Source organism: Dissoconium aciculare, assembly GCF_010015565.1.
Source record: "Dissoconium aciculare CBS 342.82 unplaced genomic scaffold K489scaffold_1, whole genome shotgun sequence".
NCBI lineage: Eukaryota > Fungi > Ascomycota > Dothideomycetes > Mycosphaerellales > Dissoconiaceae > Dissoconium > Dissoconium aciculare.
The window spans coordinates 1,220,084-1,239,908 of record NW_022984951.1 but is presented as its reverse complement, the minus strand read 5'-3'; the positions used below and the strand labels follow the sequence as shown (position 1 = coordinate 1,239,908).

The following is a 19,825-nucleotide window of genomic DNA, read 5'->3' as shown; positions in this document are numbered from 1 at the left end:
TTGCTGGATTTGACACGCGGCAAGAGTGATCCCACGAGGAAGCTACCTAGGTATGTGTGCATGCGGGACGCGATTAGAACGTCATCGGACAAAATGCTCCCAGCCTGGGAATGCTTCAGTCCATCCATACCTAGGCCGGGTACAGTGCACCTGAGGCAATTCTTCAGTGTTAAGTTGGGTAAACTATCGCTTCGGACTTGATAATAGAAGATCAGCTGGCACCTGTTCCATCTCATCAAGGTGGTGTGTGCTTGAGTTTACATCTACATCCTCAAGAGAATGGCGCGGACTATTTCCTACGCAGAGGTGCAGATGCATCGGTCACAGAACGATTGTTGGGTTATTCTGTATGGCAATGTCTATGATGTCTCTTGTTTCCTCGCAGATCATCCTGGTGGCGCCAAAGTCATTCTTCAATTAGCTGGCACTGACGCTACGGAGGAATTTGATCCTGTACATCCCCCAGGAACATTGGAAAACAGTCTGCCTGCAGAAGCAAAGATTGGAATCGTCGACAAAGGAACATTGCCGACGAAGCAGAGCTCACAGGTATCAATTACTCGATCATCATTCGACGATAACGCTCTAGCTAGTCTAGAGGATTGCCTTAATTTGGATGACATCGAAGCATTAGCAACCAAGAAAATCAGCCAGCGTGCTTGGGCGTATTATTATGGCGCTGCCGATGATCTTCATTCCAAAGCATTCAACAACAGTGTATATCGCTCAATCCTGCTCCGACCGCGCATCTTCGTAGATGTCACTCGCTGCGATACATCGACAAGTATTCTGGGACACAAAGTCAATGTACCATTCTACGTTGCGCCAGCGGCGATGGCGCGCCTAGCGCATTCAGATGGCGAGCATGGCATAGCCAAAGCCTGTCAGACTTTCGGAGCGATGCAAATAATTTCAAACAATGCATCGCAGACTCCGGAGCAGATTGTTGCAGGCGCCGGTCCAGATCAACTCTTTGGATGGCAGCTCTATGTCCAGACCGATCGCAAAAAGAGTGAGGATATGCTCGCGCGCATAGCGGAACTTCCTGCCATCAAGTTCATCTGCTTAACCTTGGATGCGCCAGTCCCTGGCAAGCGGGAGCATGATGAGCGAACAAAATCTGTTGCAGCTAGTCTGCCGGTCACGAGCACGACACAAGACGGCTCGGCATCAACAACCTCTGCAGCGCCAGTCACTGGTGGTGTTGGCAAGGCCCTGTTTGCTGGGACAGCACCGGACTTGACCTGGAGCAATACCCTCCCGTGGCTCAGAAAACATACAAACCTGCCCGTCATTCTCAAAGGCTTGCAGACGCACGAGGATGCGTATCTCGCCAGTCTCCATGCTCCGCATGTTAAAGGCATCATTTTATCCAACCATGGTGGTCGGGCCGCAGATACGGCACCTCCGTCGATTCACACCCTGCTTGAGATCAGGAAGTATTGTCCGGAGGTCTTCTCCAAGCTAGAGGTTTTCGTGGACGGCGGCGTTAGGCGCGGGACAGATGTTGTCAAAGCCTTGTGTCTTGGAGCAACGGCAGTCGGTCTTGGTCGTTCACCGCTATATGGCCTTGGCGCTGGGGGTATTGATGGCGTCAAGCGCGTGCTGGAGATCTTAAAGGCTGAGACTGAAACAGCTATGCGACTCCTCGGGTGTCACTCTGTCAAACAATTGGGTCCCCGCCAAGTGAACTCGCGAAGGGTAGAAGGCGAAATTTATGACGGGCCTGGTGGCCTCGAGGAGCCGACATCAAGGGCGCGTAGCAAATTGTAAATTGCATGACAAACCAGCGCGGTTCGAAGGAACTCGAATAAGCATCGAATGCCGCGGTCGCATAGAAATCCAAATCATTCAGAAGCCCAGGAGCCGCGATCGATCCCAACACGACATTGAAACCTGGTTCAGGTACTTTCCGAGCCCGGCAGATTTGCGCTACTCTGACAGCCCGGGCAGTTGTGCACGACTTCGTGACTGAAGACGTCGCAGTCAATGCAGAAATGGTTTTGGCAGGATTCACACTCGTAGCGACTCGACTCCGAAGCGCCTTCTGCCCGCTTCTGTACAGCCTCTCCGTTTCCGTTGGTTGTGCGATTGGGATTAGCCTGTGATTGCGGGATAGCCGGGAAGGGCGATTGACATCCATAACATCGGAGACTGCCCCGTTGCCTTGCCCGCGACCATGATACCTCAACCCAATTGCGAAGGGGAAAGAGGTGGTGGTACGATCGTGCCAGATGTGTCGAAAGAATTAGAGTCAGATCGCACGTCGGGCATGTCGCTGGCAGACCACAGACCTTGGCCTCGCATCTGCTGCAGAGGTAGCCGCCGAGCGTCAGTTTGCCGTGACATGCGCAAAGGGTTGGTCGCTCCTCCACAACCCGAGATGGAAACCCCATCATCAACAAAGCTGCTTGGTTGAAATTCCTGGTTTCAGCATCAGATGCGCGGACCACCGGGGGTGTCGTGATAGCCATCAAAAGCTGTCTAAAGTCAACTTCGTCGGTTGCGACATTGTAGCAGTTGGTGTCTCCAGCATTGGTCTTCCGACAGATCTCAGCACAGATATGCATTTGTGCGGCCAAGCCAATTATATTCACACGGATTCGGTCCTTGATGCAGGCCTTGATTGTGTCGTGAATATCTCCTGGATCTGAAGTCAAAAGTGCACCAAGGATTATTACCACCTCCCGCGTGCCATGAGATGGCGTATGATGTAAAGCTGCTCGTGCCATGTTCAGTGTGTTCTGTAATGACGGGTTGCCTTTGGGTTCTGTTCCGCGAAGAGCTTTCACAGCGTTAATGTGGTCGGTGGGATTTCCCGACATGGTACTAACAGAAATTGCAATGCCTTCGCGCATTCCGAGGATGCCCAGTTGAGAAATAGGATTCTGCTCAAAATACTCGCGTATGAAAGTGATTGTATAATTGATCGTAAGTATGAGCCTAGTCGGACGCAGGTCTTTTTCTGCCATTGCGGTAGATAGGTCGAGAACAAGAAAGGTATGCCTGATGATGCCTCGCTGCAATGGTGTCGTATCCTTGAGCAATCTTTTGCACCATATCAGTAAGGCGATTTCTGGGACGCTTCATGCAATCCCAACCTTTTTCTTTTGGCAGCTTCTTCAATGCCACCCAGCACACTCTCGAGTGCGCCGTCTACACCATCCTTGACGTCCCAAGTCCTTGATGCCATTGCCTCCCATTTTGCTTGAGCACGCCCACGAGAACGTGACGCAGGGCCACGACCGGACTGATTTCCAGACGCATTGGCTCCACCATTTCCATCGTCATGGTCATCATAATCCATGTCAGAGTCCGACATTTTGGAAGTCAGTGGTTTGTCTCCGCAACTTCTTACGGCAAATGTTCGTTGTGAGCAGACACGATGGTGGGAATATTTTGGCGCGGTAGTATCATCAAGATTGCGTCCAGGGCGACGTTACACTTTACATTTGGCGGCTCGGTATCGAGGCCTGGAGTGATGTCAAGGGAAATACAAAGTCTGAGAGTCTCGGAGAATAGTTTACGTGCAGTCTTGTGCCTGCGCCTCCCATTGGTGAGACACCACTGCCACGCGAGGTCACATGATGATAGACCCTTGGGTGTAGCGACGTATGATTGGCGAGCGCACAACTGGGCCAAAGTGGGCTGGCTGGCCTGGTGCACATGCAATCGCATAGGTGGTTCCAGTCTTCGCATATAGGAGTTATCGTCCAGGAATAAATCAAGCTCTCACCCGACCACGGAATCGCTGCTGGCAGTCAACATTGTTGGGCGGATATATTCACGAATTCTACACGACTTCGGATTTGTGCCTGGAGACTTTTGGCCGTCACTGACTCTTTTAATCATACTTCTTAAACACATTGCAACATGGCGAACGACGAATACGATGTATGAATCTCAGGTTGTTGGCGGCGGATTGAGCGGCGGGTCTGACATTATGCACTTTAGTTCCTTTTCAAGGTTGTCTTGATCGGAGATTCTGGTGTCGGTAAATCCAACCTGCTTTCGCGATTCACCCGAAACGAGTTCAACTTGGACAGCAAGTCAACTATCGGTGTCGAGTTCGCTACCCGCAGCATCCAGGTCGACAACAAGACCATCAAAGCGCAGATCTGGGATACCGCAGGACAGGAGCGTTACCGTGCTATTACATCTGCCTACTACCGTGGAGCTGTCGGCGCACTGCTCGTCTACGATATCTCCAAACACCAAACTTACGAGAACGTCACGAGATGGTTGAAGGAGCTTCGAGATCATGCGGATACCAATATTGTGATCATGCTGGTGGGCAACAAGAGCGATTTGAGGCATCTGCGGGCAGTGCCGACTGAAGAGGCCAAGGAGTTTGCGTACGTAGAGCAGGAGGGCCATGGGATAATCGCAATACGCTGACGGAGGCTTTTCATAGGAGCACCAACTCGTTGAGCTTTATCGAAACCTCTGCGCTTGACGCGAGCAACGTTGAGCTTGCTTTTCAGGTTAGTTGAATTCTACTCACGAGCATACTTCACGAAGCGCTGACCGAATGCAGAACGAATTGACGGAGATCTACCGCATTGTGTCCAGCAAAGCACTCACGCAAGAGGAGGGAGGTGTCGGACCAAGCACCGGCACTTCAATTCCTCTGTCCAACCCGCCGGCTGTAAGTTCCTCTGGCGGCGCTGCGTATGCCATGACCTAATCGATATCTACAGGACGCCGCGAAGAAGGGACAATGCTGCTAGACCACTAATTCACGCTTACGGATCATCGAGTAACGAATTTCTTTACGCCGAACGATGTGCATGTTTGCGAGAGCGAGATCTGTGGAGGCAACATGGGGCGTTTGTGGAGTCTGATACTATTCCAGGCGCTTTTGGCTGGGCAGGCTTTGATAGTCCTAGGTATCGTTTGACAGAGCTTTTTTCCGAAGCATTCAGAATACATTTCCGCGTTGACATCGCTGCGCCTTGCGCAACAATTATGGAATCGGTATGGGCAAAATCATTAACTTTTGGAAGTAGCCACGGACTGAGCTGGATCATCGCCACTCTGTAAACCCTCGCAACACGGACACAAAAATAACGCCACCTTCCCTCGACCAGAATTCGAACCTTTTCTCATCACTCGTCTCACATGCACATATCTTTCCCATGATGGCTTCTGCTGATTTGTCATGCTTCCACGTCAATGTATCTGCGTTTGATGCGCTTTAGGTCGGCCTTGATATCTTCGAAGTGCTGATAACCAGTATCTCTGCCGCAGAGGAAATCACGCAGTGACACCTTGAGCTGCTCCTCAGATGTGTCGGTCTTCTTCGCATTGATCATGTAACTGCAATGATGATGAATCTGCTCCATTATAACCTTGACGTTCTTCGTCAAGACCGCGGACGTCCTTTCGATATCCATTTTGATCGCTTTTTGGAAGAGGTCCGCCGTTTGATGGAATGGAGAAGTCGGTCCCCCGAGAGACAGATGAGTTTTCATGGTTGTTTGGACGTTCTCCTTGGAACCTCGACCTCTCTTATTGCGGTACATTCGGTAAGCCTGAGCCATGGCTTGTGCGAAGAACGCAGACGGGCGGTCCACGGTCAAATCCAGCTTGGCGTTGCGGAATTCCTTGCGAATGGACGCTTGAAACTGTTCGCAGTGTCTGGCGATGCCATACTTCTCTGCTTCAATAAACATATTCAGGGGTTTCTCGGGGAGCATTACCGACGCTGCATGCTGACCCACGGTTCGTGGAATCTCGTCAAGCAACTTGAGGAGGGACTTTTCCAGTTCATTGCAGGCTTTCTCGAGCCTCCCAAATAGCCGCTCTTCTCCACTATAGCCCATGAATTCAATTGTCTCCTTGAAGAACTGCTCATTCCAAGACTCGTGTGAAACCTTCTGGGTTTCGTGATTGCCGTCTTGTCTGATGAAAGTACGAAGGGTCTGCCAATGCATTTTTTCCTTTGATTTCCACACTTGAAGTGCCGACTTCGTCATATGAATCTGTCCGGCCTCTACATGATCCAGCATAATCGCACTAGTCTCCTTGTGAAGGGTGTTGGTGCATTTTGCAATGATCGTTTGCATCTCATTCTGTTTTGCTTGAATGTCGCACAGCAGTCCATTGACGTCAGCTTCGGAGAACAGACCGCACCAGAGGTGCAGACTCTGAATGAAGACAGTGAAGTCATGCCTGATGTAATCTTCCACAGCACGCAGTTTTGCACCAGCAACCTGCTGGCGGACAAACTTCCGCAAGGCGGGTAGGCCAGTCTGGTCCACAGACAGCCGATTTCCGTGAATGAAAGATACCCCTTTCGACGCCGCATAGTGTGTGTTAGAGACGCAGAACACATTCAAGGAGGAATCTTTCGGCAGGAATGACCTGTTGTCTTGGCTCAAGCGTCGCTTGGTAAACACATTTCGCGCTTCGACGACAAATCTCCAACTTTCCTGCTGCCTTTTCTTGAGTTTAATTCCGTGCTGGTTGATGGCAGACTCGATCGCCTGCATTTCACGTGACTTCTGTTGTGAGAGATCCTTAGCATGGTTATGGTGGCGATGAATCTTCTTCCGGGAAGTCGCCTGTTGTTTCTTGAGCTCATTGAGTTTTGCTGTCCAGGATTTCTTCGCTTTCCTGATTTTTTTCTCATCATCGATAAGAGATTCATATCGATTCTTGCTTTCGTCGTCTAAGTACAATTCATCAACCAATTCGTCATCATCCGCGTTAGCATCGATCATGGTGCAGATGATAGCAACTTCATAGTCTTTGCCATAGTGCTCAAGTAGCATATTGATACTTCGATTGGTGATCACACGCGCAATGTCGGCCACGATCCAGATTGTATCGCATTCTCGGAGCACAGTTCAAGTTGCATTCAAGCGAACGGCATTCTTGTCGTGGGTTCCCGGAAGATCGTAGAATGACACGCCTTGCAGAATCTCGACATCCTTAATCGTGATGCGAATACGCTGAATCAGTGGCCAATAGGTTGTAGATTTGTATTGACCAATAGGTTTCGCCAGAGTATCGAGATGCCGATGAAGCGCTTTAACGTCGTCTGCATGCAGAACTTCTATCATTTCGGCGTGGGGGGCCAGCCTCGCTTCGAGAATCTCCATACACCAAGCCCCACGGTCTTGAGCAGCGTCGTCAATTCCGCTACCTTCGAGTAGCTGATTGAGACACTCTACTCCGGTCTGAAGGGACCTGAATTCTTGCCGCTCGCAGAAGAGCGAGCGAAAAATATCAACGGCAGTGTCTGAGAGCTGCCGGAGCTCTGATTTTGCTGCAGCATCATACTCGTCCGTGCTCTCGAGATTATACACCTTGTAATCGTAAAGAAGCTTTCGGAGAAAGTCCAGAATCTCCTCTTTACGTTTGTAGTGGATGAAGGCTGAGAATGGAGGTTCTTGCTCATTAGGTGCAGCAGCATACTCTGTACATACCCATGTGCAACTTGTTCCTCCCGATAACTATACCACGGTAAGTTTTGTAGACATTATTCTCTAACATAGGATATGGCTACTTACCGCACGAGCGAGCTTGGGTATGCCGATCAAGGAGTTGATCAAAGATGACTTGCCAACGCCCGAGTCCCCAATCAAAGCTACGATCTCCTTTTCTGCGTCTGGGGTTTTGGTGAGCCATTGTGCCTTCTCTAAGCAGCCCTTGGAACGGTCGTTGTCACATCCTGATCGTTCGATAATACCACAAACACTTGTGGCTAGCTTCGACAAATCCTGACTGATCTGAGGGAAGTCTTTGTCATACACAACATGGCGCGGCATGACCTCGATCGCTTCGTCGTATCCTTCTTCGGTGGGATCTCCATTGCTGTCTTGGTCGGAGCTATGCTCGTCGGGATCAGTCACCAGCGATCCCTCGCCTGCGTAGGAAGTATCATAGTCATCTTCATCAATGCGGAACGACTCTTCGACAGAGGGATGAGCTTCATGGCTCTCTTCGTCTGTGTCCATTTGAGGATTGTCGCTGGCGCATGTTTCGTCACTACTATCAATAGACAGATCCTCGTTTTCACGTCGCTGTTGGCGCTTACGTGAGCTGCCTGGTGTAAACATGGTTTTGTTGAAGCGCCGATGGTTACCAATCGTTTGCTGTGATGTGTGATCTGCGAAATGTGTCAAAGGGAACAGCAGGATGATGTTTACGATAGAAGTCTGTGGCTTTTGTGCTGTAGAAAGTTTGGACCAATGACACGTGCGAAGATCTCGATTGAGAGCCTTCAATATGTCCTTGTGCAACCACGAGCGTTTAGAGTATTTGTAAAGTAATCACATGTTCTGCTGCGGAGTGGCGTTGAGACACGGAAGATCAGATTCGAGGTGCTGAACCACAGCCATATGGGTAATTAGAGGCCGTGCTGTGATATCATATGGACTTCACAAGTTGACGGCCTTTGGTTCTCCACGCTGCGCAATTGTGATCAGATGGATTGTCAGCGAACAGCCCGTACATCACATGCTCTTCTTGACCACATGCATAATCTGCTAGACAAACTTCCAGTAAGTGGCGAGCGCATTCTTACTCTCGGTCAATACCCACAGTTCGCGATAGAACCCGTAGGCGCCCGCAAACAACAAGACATAATACACGATGGTCCATTGAACGCCCAAATCGCGCGAAATCTTGTTGGGCCCGGATCCGCCGTGGACACTCATCATCTCAATACCAGCTTCGCTCCTGGATTGCGCCTCCAACGTGTCGTCACGCTTCCCCTGAGCCACGTCTGGAGTCAATTTTCTGAAATCCTGATCCTGGCCGACCTTTCCCCAAAGGCGTGGAAGACCCATGACGTTACAGAACATATGGGTAATTATGGCAGCAAGAAGATTGCCAGTTCGCAAATGAACGAACGCCGCGAAGAATCCAAACAGGCTTGTGTACGTGAGCATGAACAAGCTTCTGACGACGCCCATGAGAACGATGCGGCCGGTCGATCCCGGTCGGTTCATCGCCAAGCGCGACTGCACGAACTCTACGAAATGGTGCACGTGCGCGAGACCGAATATGAGAGGTGTTGTGAACACGATCCGACTCGGGGCAACCTTAGCAAGCAGGTAGAGCGAGATCACCAAAGAGCGGAAGACAAGTTCTTCACTGATTGGTGAAATGAAGTTGTTGCGGAAGGCAATCCATGAATCGAAAAAGGTGGTCTTCAGGCCGCGGAAATTGAATGCTCGCCAACCACCGTCGACAACGATAGTTTCGTATAGTGGTCCGGCGAAGAGAATGCTGACTAAAGCCAGGGCCTTTAAGATGTCCAGAGGGTCGATGGGCCAGAGACCGAGCAGACGGAGGACGTCGTAGACTCCGGCATGGCCAAAATGGACGATGATGTAAACTGCGACTAAGCTTGAGGCCAAGCAACTCAGACCTACAGCGCGGATTCGTCCCTGGATGACGGCAGGTGCATCACGTGAAGACAGTGGACTCGTTCGCAGCGTAGACGATATGTAGAACGGCGCGATGTAGAAAACCGTGAAAAGGACTGCACAGAGAAAAGCGGTTCGTATTGAGATCGCAGGCGGCTCTTCTGTTCGGGTACGTCAGTCTCTATATGCCGCAGACGGAGAGCGCGTCTTATCTCTAGTACGAACCGATCTTCTTGCCAAACCAGTATGTCTTCAGCTTTTCAACCAATCGTGAGCCGTGGCTCAGAATTTTAGTCGTCGGCGCCATGCGCGAATGTTCTGATATCGCGAGCTGATCAAAAGCTGACTTGCGCGTGTGCCACGAGATGTTGACAGCTGGGATGTTGTGGAACAATAATTGTGCTAGTTATATTTAGATTTCAAGAACGATGATCTTCGGGGCTCGAGCTTTGGCCAAATCGCGTCTGTGAGGTTAGACGCCCATCCACGCATGGTACATCGTGTTACTATCGAACGGAGTCTTCATTCAGCGTGATCTGTGGTCAACTTGGCATCACCAAATCATGGGTTATCGCAGGAATTCCAGGCCCGCCGTCATTTTTCAAAGCATAGCAGACGCTTCTCGTTGTGAATTAAATGAGTAGCCATAGTAAAGGCTCATATCAAGCAGGTGTTCTGTCTAACCTCCAAAATGACGTCAATGAGCAATCACTTTGCGCGGATTTTCAGATTTTGAGAGTTTTCAAGACTACCAAATGATAAAGCGATAGTAATCGAATCCGAGCCTGCGTATCCACAGCCACTCCACCAACCACCTGGGCAGCACCGGAAGTTACGCTCCGTGCAACCGTGGAATGCACGAAAGAAAGGAAGGGCTGCAGTGTGATAGTAAAGTCCGAACCCTAACATTTTTATCTCCGACAAAGAAGAGGAATAGACGTAAATGCCACCTAGGTACATTCGATAGCCTCTTGTCCTCTCAGTAAAGTGAAGTAAATTTTCCGCTCCCTTCATTCCGCGCATTCGAACTGTGTCTAACAAGAGGGTTGGGTAACGTAAAATGTTTGTACATTGTCTCCTCGAACGTTAAATTTTACCAATCATTTGGTACTCTATTTGTCATTTTCGATACATATTAAGCATTGCGGCCATCAAGCCATAGCATGCCATCAGCATGTCATCGCAATGTCCGAAATAGTGTTATACAATGGGCAATTGCATGCTCGATTTGAAAATGGCGAAGGCATGCCGATGCGGTGAAGATGAAGTCGGGCAGTATGATGGAAGACACAATTGCGATCGCAGTTGTTTGAGCCATGTTCATAGGTTGAGCCCGGCTGGCGTGCCAACAATGAATGGCGCTGGTCGCAGTGTGGGAGATGAGCTGCACTGCAACTTTGAAAAGTGCGGCACCATTTCAGTCCGTAAAATGCCTCGGTGTCAATTTCAAGAGGCCACGCAAGGGAATCGATCATATCTGTGACGATGTAGTGGGGAGACCGAGGTGTATCTCACAACAATTCTGAAGCGGGATGGTAACGAGATGTTGCAGTGTCGCCTGAAATGTGGCCAAGAGCGTGATCCGCCCTGGACATCAGAGTTTATAGTCTGCTCTGGAGGTTTTCCCAAGCATCGTTTCCGACGGATCCTTGTTTGACGTTGAGCGCGATCGACTGTACGCTGGTGTCGCGGTCCCGAAGGTTATCAATGAACTTGCATATCTCATCCACGGCAGACTCATCAGGAAGAGTGACCATCGTGTCTTCATTCGGATCCCAAATGATTTCAGATGTGGCGATCTGAACTTCAAGCGCCTGAGAGATAGCATCTCCGACAGCTCTTGTTTCGCCAGGCTCTGTATGTACCACAATTCTGCCGTCGGCATCCTCGTTCACATCTAGCGCACCCGCCTCAAGAGCCGGCTCAAGGACTTGTTCCATGCCAATGCCATCTTTTTCTTCCAAAACAACCCGTCCCTTTTTGGAGAACAGATAGCTGGTGGGTGTTGAGCTCCCGTCACTATCCTTGATGACTGTCCGGACCTCAGCCAAGGCACGAAGCTTCCTATCCGTCTCGCATTCGACAATTACAGCGATATTGTGTGGTAATAGACCTTCGACTGTAACATTTTCCAGGCTTGCGCCGGTCGTACTGCGACCCTGTCCTCGTGCTATAGCCGCCTCGATGGATGCCTTTAGGAAGCCCGCTTTTTTGGCCTTCGTGACGAGATCTGCCAACCTTGGATTGCCGCTCAATTCTGGACCGAAGAGTTTGGATGCAGTGGCGATTTCATGAGCAAAAGCGGACCTTTGCTTGTTCATCGCCGCATCCGCCTTGCCCTTGTCGTGCTTGATCTTTGACCATCTGTTGTGTCCGGAACCATAGATACTAGCCGTCGCAAAAGTCCGATGCTGGGATTCTCCGCTGAATCTGAGAGCTTGGTGTGCGCGAATAAGACAACGACTTCCTCTGCTGGGTGCCATATTTGTGAGAGATAATACGAGCATTCGAAGCTTTTGCACATTGGTAGCTCCACTGCCGCAATGCATCATGAAGCTCTTTGAAATTTGAGCGCGGACCTTTTTCAGGGTCGCGTCGAGGGATCTACAGGATGCGTCATCTCTCGGATATCGAACAAGCAGCATGAAACCCAACTGTATAAGTATGAATGGCGGTACATGATATCCCATCCATTATGCCACAGCCTATCTAGCGTCCCAACTTCGTTGATCCAGATAGCGCATAGCTTCGAGTCGAGTGTCCTTATTCTACCCAGAAGACACCTGCCAATATAGCTCGACGCATATTTCAGCGCCTCGACTTTGGTATTCAGCAGCGACCGAATTACGCGTGGAGACTTATACCGCGGATTGCTATCAAGTTGGGCGGCGTGCACCTAATCTCTCCACGGGCACATGTTCGATACCTCTGCCAAGACGCTCTGTCGTTCAGCAATCAAGCCTCTTTTAGCATTGCTTGAGATCACCGCCGACTGATCAAGTAATAGGACATAATTAAGTGTGGGATGCACCATATTTCAGTCTGCAGAAACCATGGCCGACAAAGACGTGTCGAACACAGCTGCTGCTGCTCCTAATCCTATCTCACGCGTGAACACGATTGAGCAAGAAGGAGCAAGTCCTCAAGTGGACATTTCGAAATTACACAACTTGCCAACGGAACAACAAGCGCTCTATCTCTTGACGTTTACGGCAGACTTAGCCCGCCATGTGCATCAGCTGAGCTCTGAAGAGACCACTGCTCAGCAGACATCTATAAAGAAAGAGTTGCTTCAGATCGTGAATCTGCCATCCCCTGCTCCCACTCGCCTGATTCGACAAAACCTGGGGAGGTGTTTTAGGGACGTCTTCACCAAGGGAAGCCGTAAGGTGTTGTTTGAGACAATCAACGACCTCATCGCGATTCTCAATGCGACCAAGGACAAAGATTTGCGAGCAAAGCACGCGGCTGTGCACTGTATCGGCATCGTGTTCGAAAGCGCTGGAGATAGCGCTGTCAGTCTTTCACCCTTGGCGTGTACTGCTGTTCTCAAGTTGCTCAAAGTCTCTGTGAACGATACTGGACTACGCAGCGCTATCTTCAAGGCATTCGGGAGAATCGCGAATGGGATCGCAGTTGCGATCGACGAAGATGTCGGGCGCGCAATCTGGAAGCAGGCCCGCAACTCGGCAACTAGCGACAAGTCCCTCCTTGTTCAGTCCAGTGCCTGTTGGTGTCTGGAGCAATTGATAAGATCAACTCCGTATTTTGACAACTCGAATGACTTCGAGAAGTTGCAGATAGCTTTGTGGAAAGCAATGGAAAGCAGTTCGGTGCCTGTCCGGCATGCAGCTGCATCATGCCTGACCCAGGAATTCGTGAAAAGCTTCTCTGATGCTTCGGAAAGAGATGCCGTTCCAAAGCTTCGAAAACCGAGAAAGACCAGGAAGCCCATGCAAGGAGATGACTTCGAAGAAATAGATCGAGCTTCTTCGCCAGCACCAGAGAAGCCATCGACTGCGCTTTCTTATTCACTCTCGGAGATCCTCAGGATTCTGTCTAATCAATACTGCCGCCCCACAACGAATAACAAAGTAAGGGCTGGCATTGCCGTCTGCTATATCAAACTGTTAAGAGCGCTGGGCGCAGTGACTGTAGAGCAGAATTATGGCGATATTGTCCGCCATCTATTCTCAGAGATTTTGAGTTACCCTGGCTGGCAAGCCAATCGATATCGACAGCTGATCAGCCGCAAGTTCGTTCGGATCATTCTTGAGCGCGTGGTAGGCCGAATGCTCGGAGAAACCGCACAGCTAAATGCGTGCAGATTCCTCCTAAACGAGATTATCAGAGATTATCCGCAGGCTGTGAAAGAACGCCCAGAGCCGTCGAAAGCTGTATTGACGGGCGCACTTAGTGCTCTAACCTCGCTGATCGCTGACCTAGATGCCGCGATCGGGGTCCTGGCTGAGCAATGTCGCGAAGGTCTCATACAAGTTTTACCACATCCTAATTTCAGCGTACAAATTCATGCGGCTCGTGCATTAAAGACATTTGTGCTTGCTTGTCCACAGCAGCTTTTACCTGCTGTTACCATCTGCATGAATAGTGTGAGCAGGGAGCTTGGCTTCCTTGGCGGACAGAGACAGAGTCCACGGCGCTGTGTCGGCTATGCTCATGGTCTGTCCGCTGTCCTCAGTACTTCCAACCAGCACCCACTATATGGCTCTGTGGATGTCTATGCTCGCGTGCTGCAGCAAGCCTCCACCCTTCTCAAGTCGAGCAGCAGCTCAGACCTGCGGATTTCGAGTTGTCAGCTGCAAGTTGCATGGATCATGATTGGAGGACTCATGTCGTTGGGGCCTAACTTTGTCAAAATACATCTCGCTCAGCTCATGCTTCTGTGGCGAAACGCATTACCCAAGCCTGTCTCGCGAGACAACATCAATCAACACACCATGTTGGAATTGAGCTACTTGGCACATGTCCGAGAATGCGCGCTCGGCTCGATACGTGCATTTCTTGCACACAATCAAAGACTGCTGACATCTGACATCTCGCGTCGTCTTTCCGCAATGCTCGAGAACACCGTATCGTTTTTGCAAAGCCTGCCAAGCAAGAAGACGAGCGATGATCCCTCCCATAGGCTGTCACCTGGGTTGCAAATGCAAGACTACGAAACAATGGTGCGGCGCAGGGTATTTCAGTGCTTTTCGCAATTACTTCGACTGAGTCCTGCTGGAAGTATTGAGCCAACATCACATTCTGCGATTTTGCCACTGGCGGCGATGTCATTTTCGGACGTCGAATACGATGCCCCTACATCCTTAGGCGCGGCTATTGCAAGCGCCGCAAGCGCCTTCGAGAGTATTTGGGAGCTTGGCGACAACTATGGTTATGGATTGACAGGGCTTCTTAGGGGCCTCAGCGTGCAAAATCCAATCAATGGCAAGCTCGTCAGGCACTGGACGAGCCGGTCTGATGAGGAATCCGACATTGACGCTACGATTCTGACTCCCATCGGCACAGCTGCTGAGCATGATCCCACTGATTGTTACATTGGCAATATTCGTGACCAGGAGCTTCCCGGACCATCAGCCACCGAGGCTGTTGATGCGGCGATCGCTACCTTTGCACGCTCTCTTCCCCTGCAGGGCTCAAAAGTGCAAGAATCTACGCTTGAACAAATAACCTCATCTTTGAGTTCCAATCAGCTCATCAAAGACCCCTTCCGCAAAGCTGCAATTTTGATCAATGTCGCTGTTGCATTGTCGACTGCTCTTGAGATTGCCAGTGCAGACTCGGGCGTATCCAGGGGTGAGCTACGGGGCGCCCGCGTTGAAAAAAGCTTACAAACAGTGTTGCACCTTTGTCTGAAAGATGCAGACGACAGCGTTCGGTGCGTCGCAGCGCTGGCTCTCGGCCGCCTATGTGCCAGCGCTGGGTCTGGCTTCACGGGAACCGAGGTGACATATTTGACGGAAACAATCGTCAATAATCGAGAGCCTCAAGTGCGTGCGGGTTGCGCGCTAGCTCTTGCACATATCCATCGCCAGCTTGGAGGTATGTCGGCTGGCCTGCACATGAAAAACATCGTTGGTATCTTGATGTCACTTGTCGCCGACCCTCACCCACATGTTCATTTTTGGGCGCTCGACAGTCTCGCACAAATTGCAGAGTCTGCTGGGCTCAATTTCAGCACATACGTGACCAGCGCGATCGGAATGCTCAGCCAAGTTTATGTCTCTGACAGCCATAATCCCGAGACTGCGGCCTTGGCCTCGTCAAACATGCTCATGGATTTGCCAGTGACAGCTGCTATTGGACGGGGTGTCAACGCCATAATCAATGTTCTTGGCCCTGACCTTCAAGACATGGCTAAGTTGCGTGACATGATTCTTACATTAGTGCATTTGTTCTCTGAGGAAAAAGATGTTGCGACGCTGCTGGAAAGTCTCAAATGCCTTGAGCATCTGATGCTGTTTGCTCCACGGCAAATGGACCTTGAGCATTATGTGCGGAGACTTCAAACAGACATCGATGCAGCCTCACCAGAAATTGCAGAAACGGCAGTTGATGGCTTTTTCACCTTGATGCGCAGAGACGCATCCGACATCATTCGAACAGCGGAGTCTGGTCTGGAAGATCGACTATGGGAAATTTTAAATCGTGATCCCGGACACAAGACCATTCAAAATATCTTCACGAATTGGCTACAACAGACAGGCACAAGCGATCCAGCGGACTGGATTCAGCGTTGTAATACTATTTTGACTCGAACTCTGGCCCGCGTCGGGCAGCCGAAGGCCATAGCAAGTGCTCGCACAGCAGGCCCAGACTTGCAGGACGAGGAGGTTGCAGGGTTTGCAGTCACGGCTGGGGCCAGCAAGGAAGATGACCCGCAAAACTCCGGCCAGGAACTTATGCGATGGCAAGTCCGACTCTTCGCGATGGAGTGCTTGTTAAACCTTATTGCAATGATCAGAAAGGAGGCAGCCATCAGCGATGAAAGCGAGGGTGAGGCTGCATTGCAGCGAAAAGTTGCAGATGTCGTACGAATCGCGTTTTCCGCTTCAACCGCAGGAGTGGCTGTATTGCGCGTCGTGGGCATGCAGATCATCGATCAAGTGCTCAAACTATTCGGCAAGACTCCAGATCCTGACTTCTCCGAGGCTATGCTCCTAGAACAATATCAGGCGCAGATAAGCTCTGCGCTGACACCCGCCTTTGCTGCGGATTCGTCCCCCGAGCTAGCAGCAGCAGCCGTAAACGTTTGTGCCACGTTCATATCTACAGGTATCGTGACTGATGTTGAGCGCATGGGTCGAATTCTGAAGTTGCTCGTCTCTGCACTGGAAAGTTTCTCAAGGGAAGGCGAGACGGCAAGTATCGGAGATTTGAAGGCGCTTAGCTCGAACGCGCAAGTGATGGTGCGGATGGCGGTATTCGCTGCTTGGGCAGAGCTGCAGATCGCCAGTGCCGAGCAGAATTATCTCCTCGAAGTTGTCAAACCGCAAGTGGTGCAATTGGTGCCTCTGTGGCTGTCATCGCTTCGTGAATTTGCTCGTTTACGCTTCGAACCGGATATTTCTGCGACAACCGGCACGCCTCCAGACTCGACCGACCTTGACACGGTCTACGCAGCGCTGAATCGCGAAACATTATTAAAATTCTACCAAGCCTCCTGGCTAAGTCTCGTTGATGCTATAGCAAGCCTGATTGACCAGGACAGCGAATGCGTCTTTGACGCACTTGACGGGCAAAACCCTGAGCCTGGTGCCGATGACCAGACCAGTGGTAGCGTTGCGCGCAAAGCCACATCGATCAATTATCGTGAGGAGCCTGTTGCATTCTTCTTTGTCCTCTTTGGCTTGGCATTCGAATCTCTAGCCGTGCGAGGAAGTCAAGATGATACCATAGCCCGTCAAAGGGGCATGGAGATTCTGACTGCGTTGAAGAAGATTCTGCGACCATCTGTGGCTGGTAACGCGATTTATCAAGATGCCATTTTCGCTGAGACCATGGACCTACTGGACAGGATGGTTCTCACCGAGAGCCTCGGCGTTCAAGCAATAATTGTCGACATTGCCAGGAACTTGTGTATTGTTCATCCGTCAGCTCGGCGGCGCTCGGATCCCACAGATGGCAATGAGAACCTCTCGGAAGACATTGAGCAGCTCTTCGAGCTTACGCGCATCATCGTTCTCGTTCTTGCAGGTATCATTCCAGGGCTCTCCGAGACGCCCGTATCTGTCCAACTGGAAACGTCAGAAGAAGCGAGCACCATTGTGCGAACTTCTCTACAAGCCTTGGTGGATGTTTCTGAAGTGTTCCCGTCGATCATTAAAGCTGATCTGCACGCATCCATTCTGCACATCTTCATCTCTATTCTCGGCACGGGCTCCTGTCAAAGCATCGTGGTTCCCCAAGCACTCCCAATTTTCCGACGCTTCCTGTTAAGCATGGTGGCTGACGAGCTTCCGGACACCAAGGACCATATCCAAAATGCTCTCAAGCGCATGCTGTTCATACTCAAGCATGCTCAAAGAAGAGAAACACCTGCGAGCCTGCCATGCGAGAAGAATACACTACTTGCCTGCGCAATCTTGACTTCAGTCGCACAACCGCTCCTCGATGCCGATGATGCCTCGGTCACGCAATTCTTGATCGAGCTGCGCGAGTCCCTTTCAACAGCATCTGCAGCTAAAGTTGCTGCCGGCTGTCTCCGAACGCTGCTTTTGCAGGGCGTCGCTGCACGCCACACATTCTCGATAGCCATAGAATTCCTACAAAATGAGCTTGACGTGGACGCATTTTCTGAGAGCAAAAACATGGTTGGTCAAACATTGGTTTTATATACCTCGAAGCTGGCCGCGACGGAAAAGCCTGCTGCTGTGGGACTTTTGATATTTCTGTTCTTGCAGCGTGCGGACAGAGAGACTCCGGCGACGCACATCGAGATCGCTTCGCGCCTTCTCGAGCTTGCCGCTACTGACAATGCTGCATTTAGAGCAGTCGTTGCGCGTATGACCGACGAGCAGAAAACGACGATGGAGAAGGTGCTCAAATCGCAGGCCCGAGTGCGTGCCGGACAGCACGATGGCAGCAATGATCACGAGCCGACGATCCAACTCAAAATGGACTTTGGGCGATGATGAGATGTGATCGGCAATGGACAATCTTCACATGACTTCAGTCCTGCTTACATAGGTATATATCAAAACGTTATGCTTGATGAACTCTGAAGCCGTCCAGTCCTCCTCTGATGAGCACAGAACACCTATGAGGCTCAAGGCTCTGTAGGAAGCCTTGATTGCGTCGCCTGGGGCTGGAAACTTTGTGCATTATGTTTGTTTGTTTTATCCCATGTTTGGCGAAGATCGCATCCGAGTGCCCGTTTCAACATCCACCTACCTAGGTAGGTAGGTATGATTAGTTTCGTGTCCGTGAGGTGCAGTAAGCGAAGGCCTCCTCGTCCACTTCTCAAACAACGGCGCAGATTGAAGGTTGTTTATGAAAATCTGAGTAAAACCAGGCGACGTGGTTCTCGTTGCACTTCGATCATCAATAATAGTACGTTGTTGTGTGATCATGATTCCAAATATTATCGACTACTGCAAGTGTCTCGACCATGGCAAGGCCGCCTCTACAGACACACGATCCCGACGCATGGTAATTATGGCAATGTACCGTCTAAAGCATACTTTGCCAGATGCAGCCATCGAAAGAGGCTTATTGCAGGTGTTTTGTATACATTAATCTGTGAGCTCCACCGATTTTTGTGAACACGAACACTTAACGATCATGCAAGCGAATATGATACGCCCTAGTTATGAAAGGCTCCCCCACCTAATTGACCCCACGAGGAATCCTCAATTGTCTCGTCTTGCTTCATCATCGCGTTGTTCCAAGGTTGTCTTGTATACTAAGATAACCACAACAGCGAATAAACAAGAATCGATGACATTCCGATCCCGCGCTGCTCTTGTCTTGACCTTCATTAAAGAGATCATCACCGACGACATCGTCGAAGGATCGGGACGACAAGAAGCCCGTCCTTGCTCGAGCGTGAAATTATGTGGTGAAGTTCCGGTTAGCCACGAGCCCTGCATCGAATCAGAGCTCAGATTCGCGCCGCGTGCAACTTTCGTCATCCCACGTAATACCTCGTCGACACGGAAGGCGTCCTCATCGAGGTGCTCTGGCCGATACACAAGACACAGACATGCCGCAGATTCGCAACGACGTGCATAGCCTACCTTGCAGTGTCCCTCTGGATTCGCCTAGAGAAATGTGATACTCTGCTATGTGCGCCCGTCATACCGTTTCGGGACTCGAGGTGATCATCTAGAAGCTCGCTAGAAGTCGCCAATCCTCCCAGCTCGTCGCTGCCCTCTCGCTTGGCGATGTTCCTGTATGCCGTTGGTCGTGGGCTTGCGCTGAAA

General features: G+C 50.6%; 8 protein-coding genes across 8 annotated transcripts; 3 read left to right on the top strand and 5 right to left on the bottom strand.

The window, feature by feature from the left end:
• Positions 1-279: 279 nt before the first annotated feature.
• On the top strand, positions 280-1,773 carry K489DRAFT_385952 (uncharacterized protein; the record flags this gene model as incomplete). Its single annotated transcript, XM_033606181.1, has 1 exon — positions 280-1,773. The coding sequence occupies one exon, from the start codon at positions 280-282 to the stop codon at positions 1,771-1,773; it is 1,494 nt and encodes a 497-aa protein (XP_033464355.1).
• Positions 1,774-1,901: 128 nt separating this feature from the next.
• Positions 1,902-3,307, bottom strand: K489DRAFT_311040 (TFIIH basal transcription factor complex, subunit SSL1; the record flags this gene model as incomplete). Its single annotated transcript, XM_033600750.1, has 2 exons — positions 1,902-3,048; positions 3,102-3,307. The coding sequence occupies 2 exons, from the start codon at positions 3,305-3,307 to the stop codon at positions 1,902-1,904; spliced, it is 1,353 nt and encodes a 450-aa protein (XP_033464354.1).
• Positions 3,308-3,678: 371 nt separating this feature from the next.
• K489DRAFT_375401 (ras-like protein rab-11A) lies at positions 3,679-4,986 on the top strand. Its single transcript, XM_033603679.1, has 5 exons — positions 3,679-3,894; positions 3,955-4,355; positions 4,415-4,484; positions 4,538-4,648; positions 4,701-4,986. Exons 1-5 carry the CDS (start codon positions 3,874-3,876, stop codon positions 4,728-4,730), a joined length of 633 nt encoding a protein of 210 aa, XP_033464353.1. The 5' UTR covers positions 3,679-3,873; the 3' UTR covers positions 4,731-4,986.
• A 173-nt stretch (positions 4,987-5,159) lies between these two features.
• On the bottom strand, positions 5,160-6,725 carry K489DRAFT_366486 (uncharacterized protein; the record flags this gene model as incomplete). The annotated part of the gene is made up of 1 exon (XM_033602784.1): positions 5,160-6,725. The coding sequence occupies one exon, from the start codon at positions 6,723-6,725 to the stop codon at positions 5,160-5,162; it is 1,566 nt and encodes a 521-aa protein (XP_033464352.1).
• Positions 6,726-6,851: 126 nt separating this feature from the next.
• On the bottom strand, positions 6,852-8,066 carry K489DRAFT_406028 (uncharacterized protein; the record flags this gene model as incomplete). The annotated part of the gene is made up of 2 exons (XM_033607212.1): positions 6,852-7,460; positions 7,518-8,066. 2 exons carry the CDS (start codon positions 8,064-8,066, stop codon positions 6,852-6,854), a joined length of 1,158 nt encoding a protein of 385 aa, XP_033464351.1.
• Positions 8,067-8,495: 429 nt separating this feature from the next.
• K489DRAFT_406027 (uncharacterized protein) lies at positions 8,496-9,687 on the bottom strand (the record flags this gene model as incomplete). Its single annotated transcript, XM_033607211.1, has 2 exons — positions 8,496-9,541; positions 9,606-9,687. The coding sequence occupies 2 exons, from the start codon at positions 9,685-9,687 to the stop codon at positions 8,496-8,498; spliced, it is 1,128 nt and encodes a 375-aa protein (XP_033464350.1).
• Positions 9,688-10,981: 1,294 nt separating this feature from the next.
• On the bottom strand, positions 10,982-11,863 carry K489DRAFT_366484 (YebC-like protein; the record flags this gene model as incomplete). Its single annotated transcript, XM_033602783.1, has 1 exon — positions 10,982-11,863. The coding sequence occupies one exon, from the start codon at positions 11,861-11,863 to the stop codon at positions 10,982-10,984; it is 882 nt and encodes a 293-aa protein (XP_033464349.1).
• Positions 11,864-12,086: 223 nt separating this feature from the next.
• On the top strand, positions 12,087-18,635 carry K489DRAFT_375397 (ARM repeat-containing protein). The gene has a single exon (XM_033603678.1). The coding sequence runs from the start codon at positions 12,434-12,436 to the stop codon at positions 18,533-18,535; it is 6,102 nt and encodes a 2,033-aa protein (XP_033464348.1). The 5' UTR covers positions 12,087-12,433; the 3' UTR covers positions 18,536-18,635.
• The last annotated feature ends 1,190 nt before the right edge of the window (positions 18,636-19,825 follow it).

Bases quoted from the DNA above. Each gene is read 5' to 3' on its own strand.
- K489DRAFT_375401 (XM_033603679.1), top strand. From the start codon at position 3,874: ATGGCGAACGACGAATACGAT. The intron at 3,895-3,954 runs GTATGAATCTCA...TATGCACTTTAG, and splicing joins TGGCGAACGACGAATACGAT to TTCCTTTTCAAGGTTGTCTT. The intron at 4,485-4,537 runs GTTAGTTGAATT...GACCGAATGCAG, and splicing joins ACGTTGAGCTTGCTTTTCAG to AACGAATTGACGGAGATCTA.
- K489DRAFT_375397 (XM_033603678.1), top strand. From the start codon at position 12,434: ATGGCCGACAAAGACGTGTCGAACACAGCTGCTGCTGCTCCTAATCCT.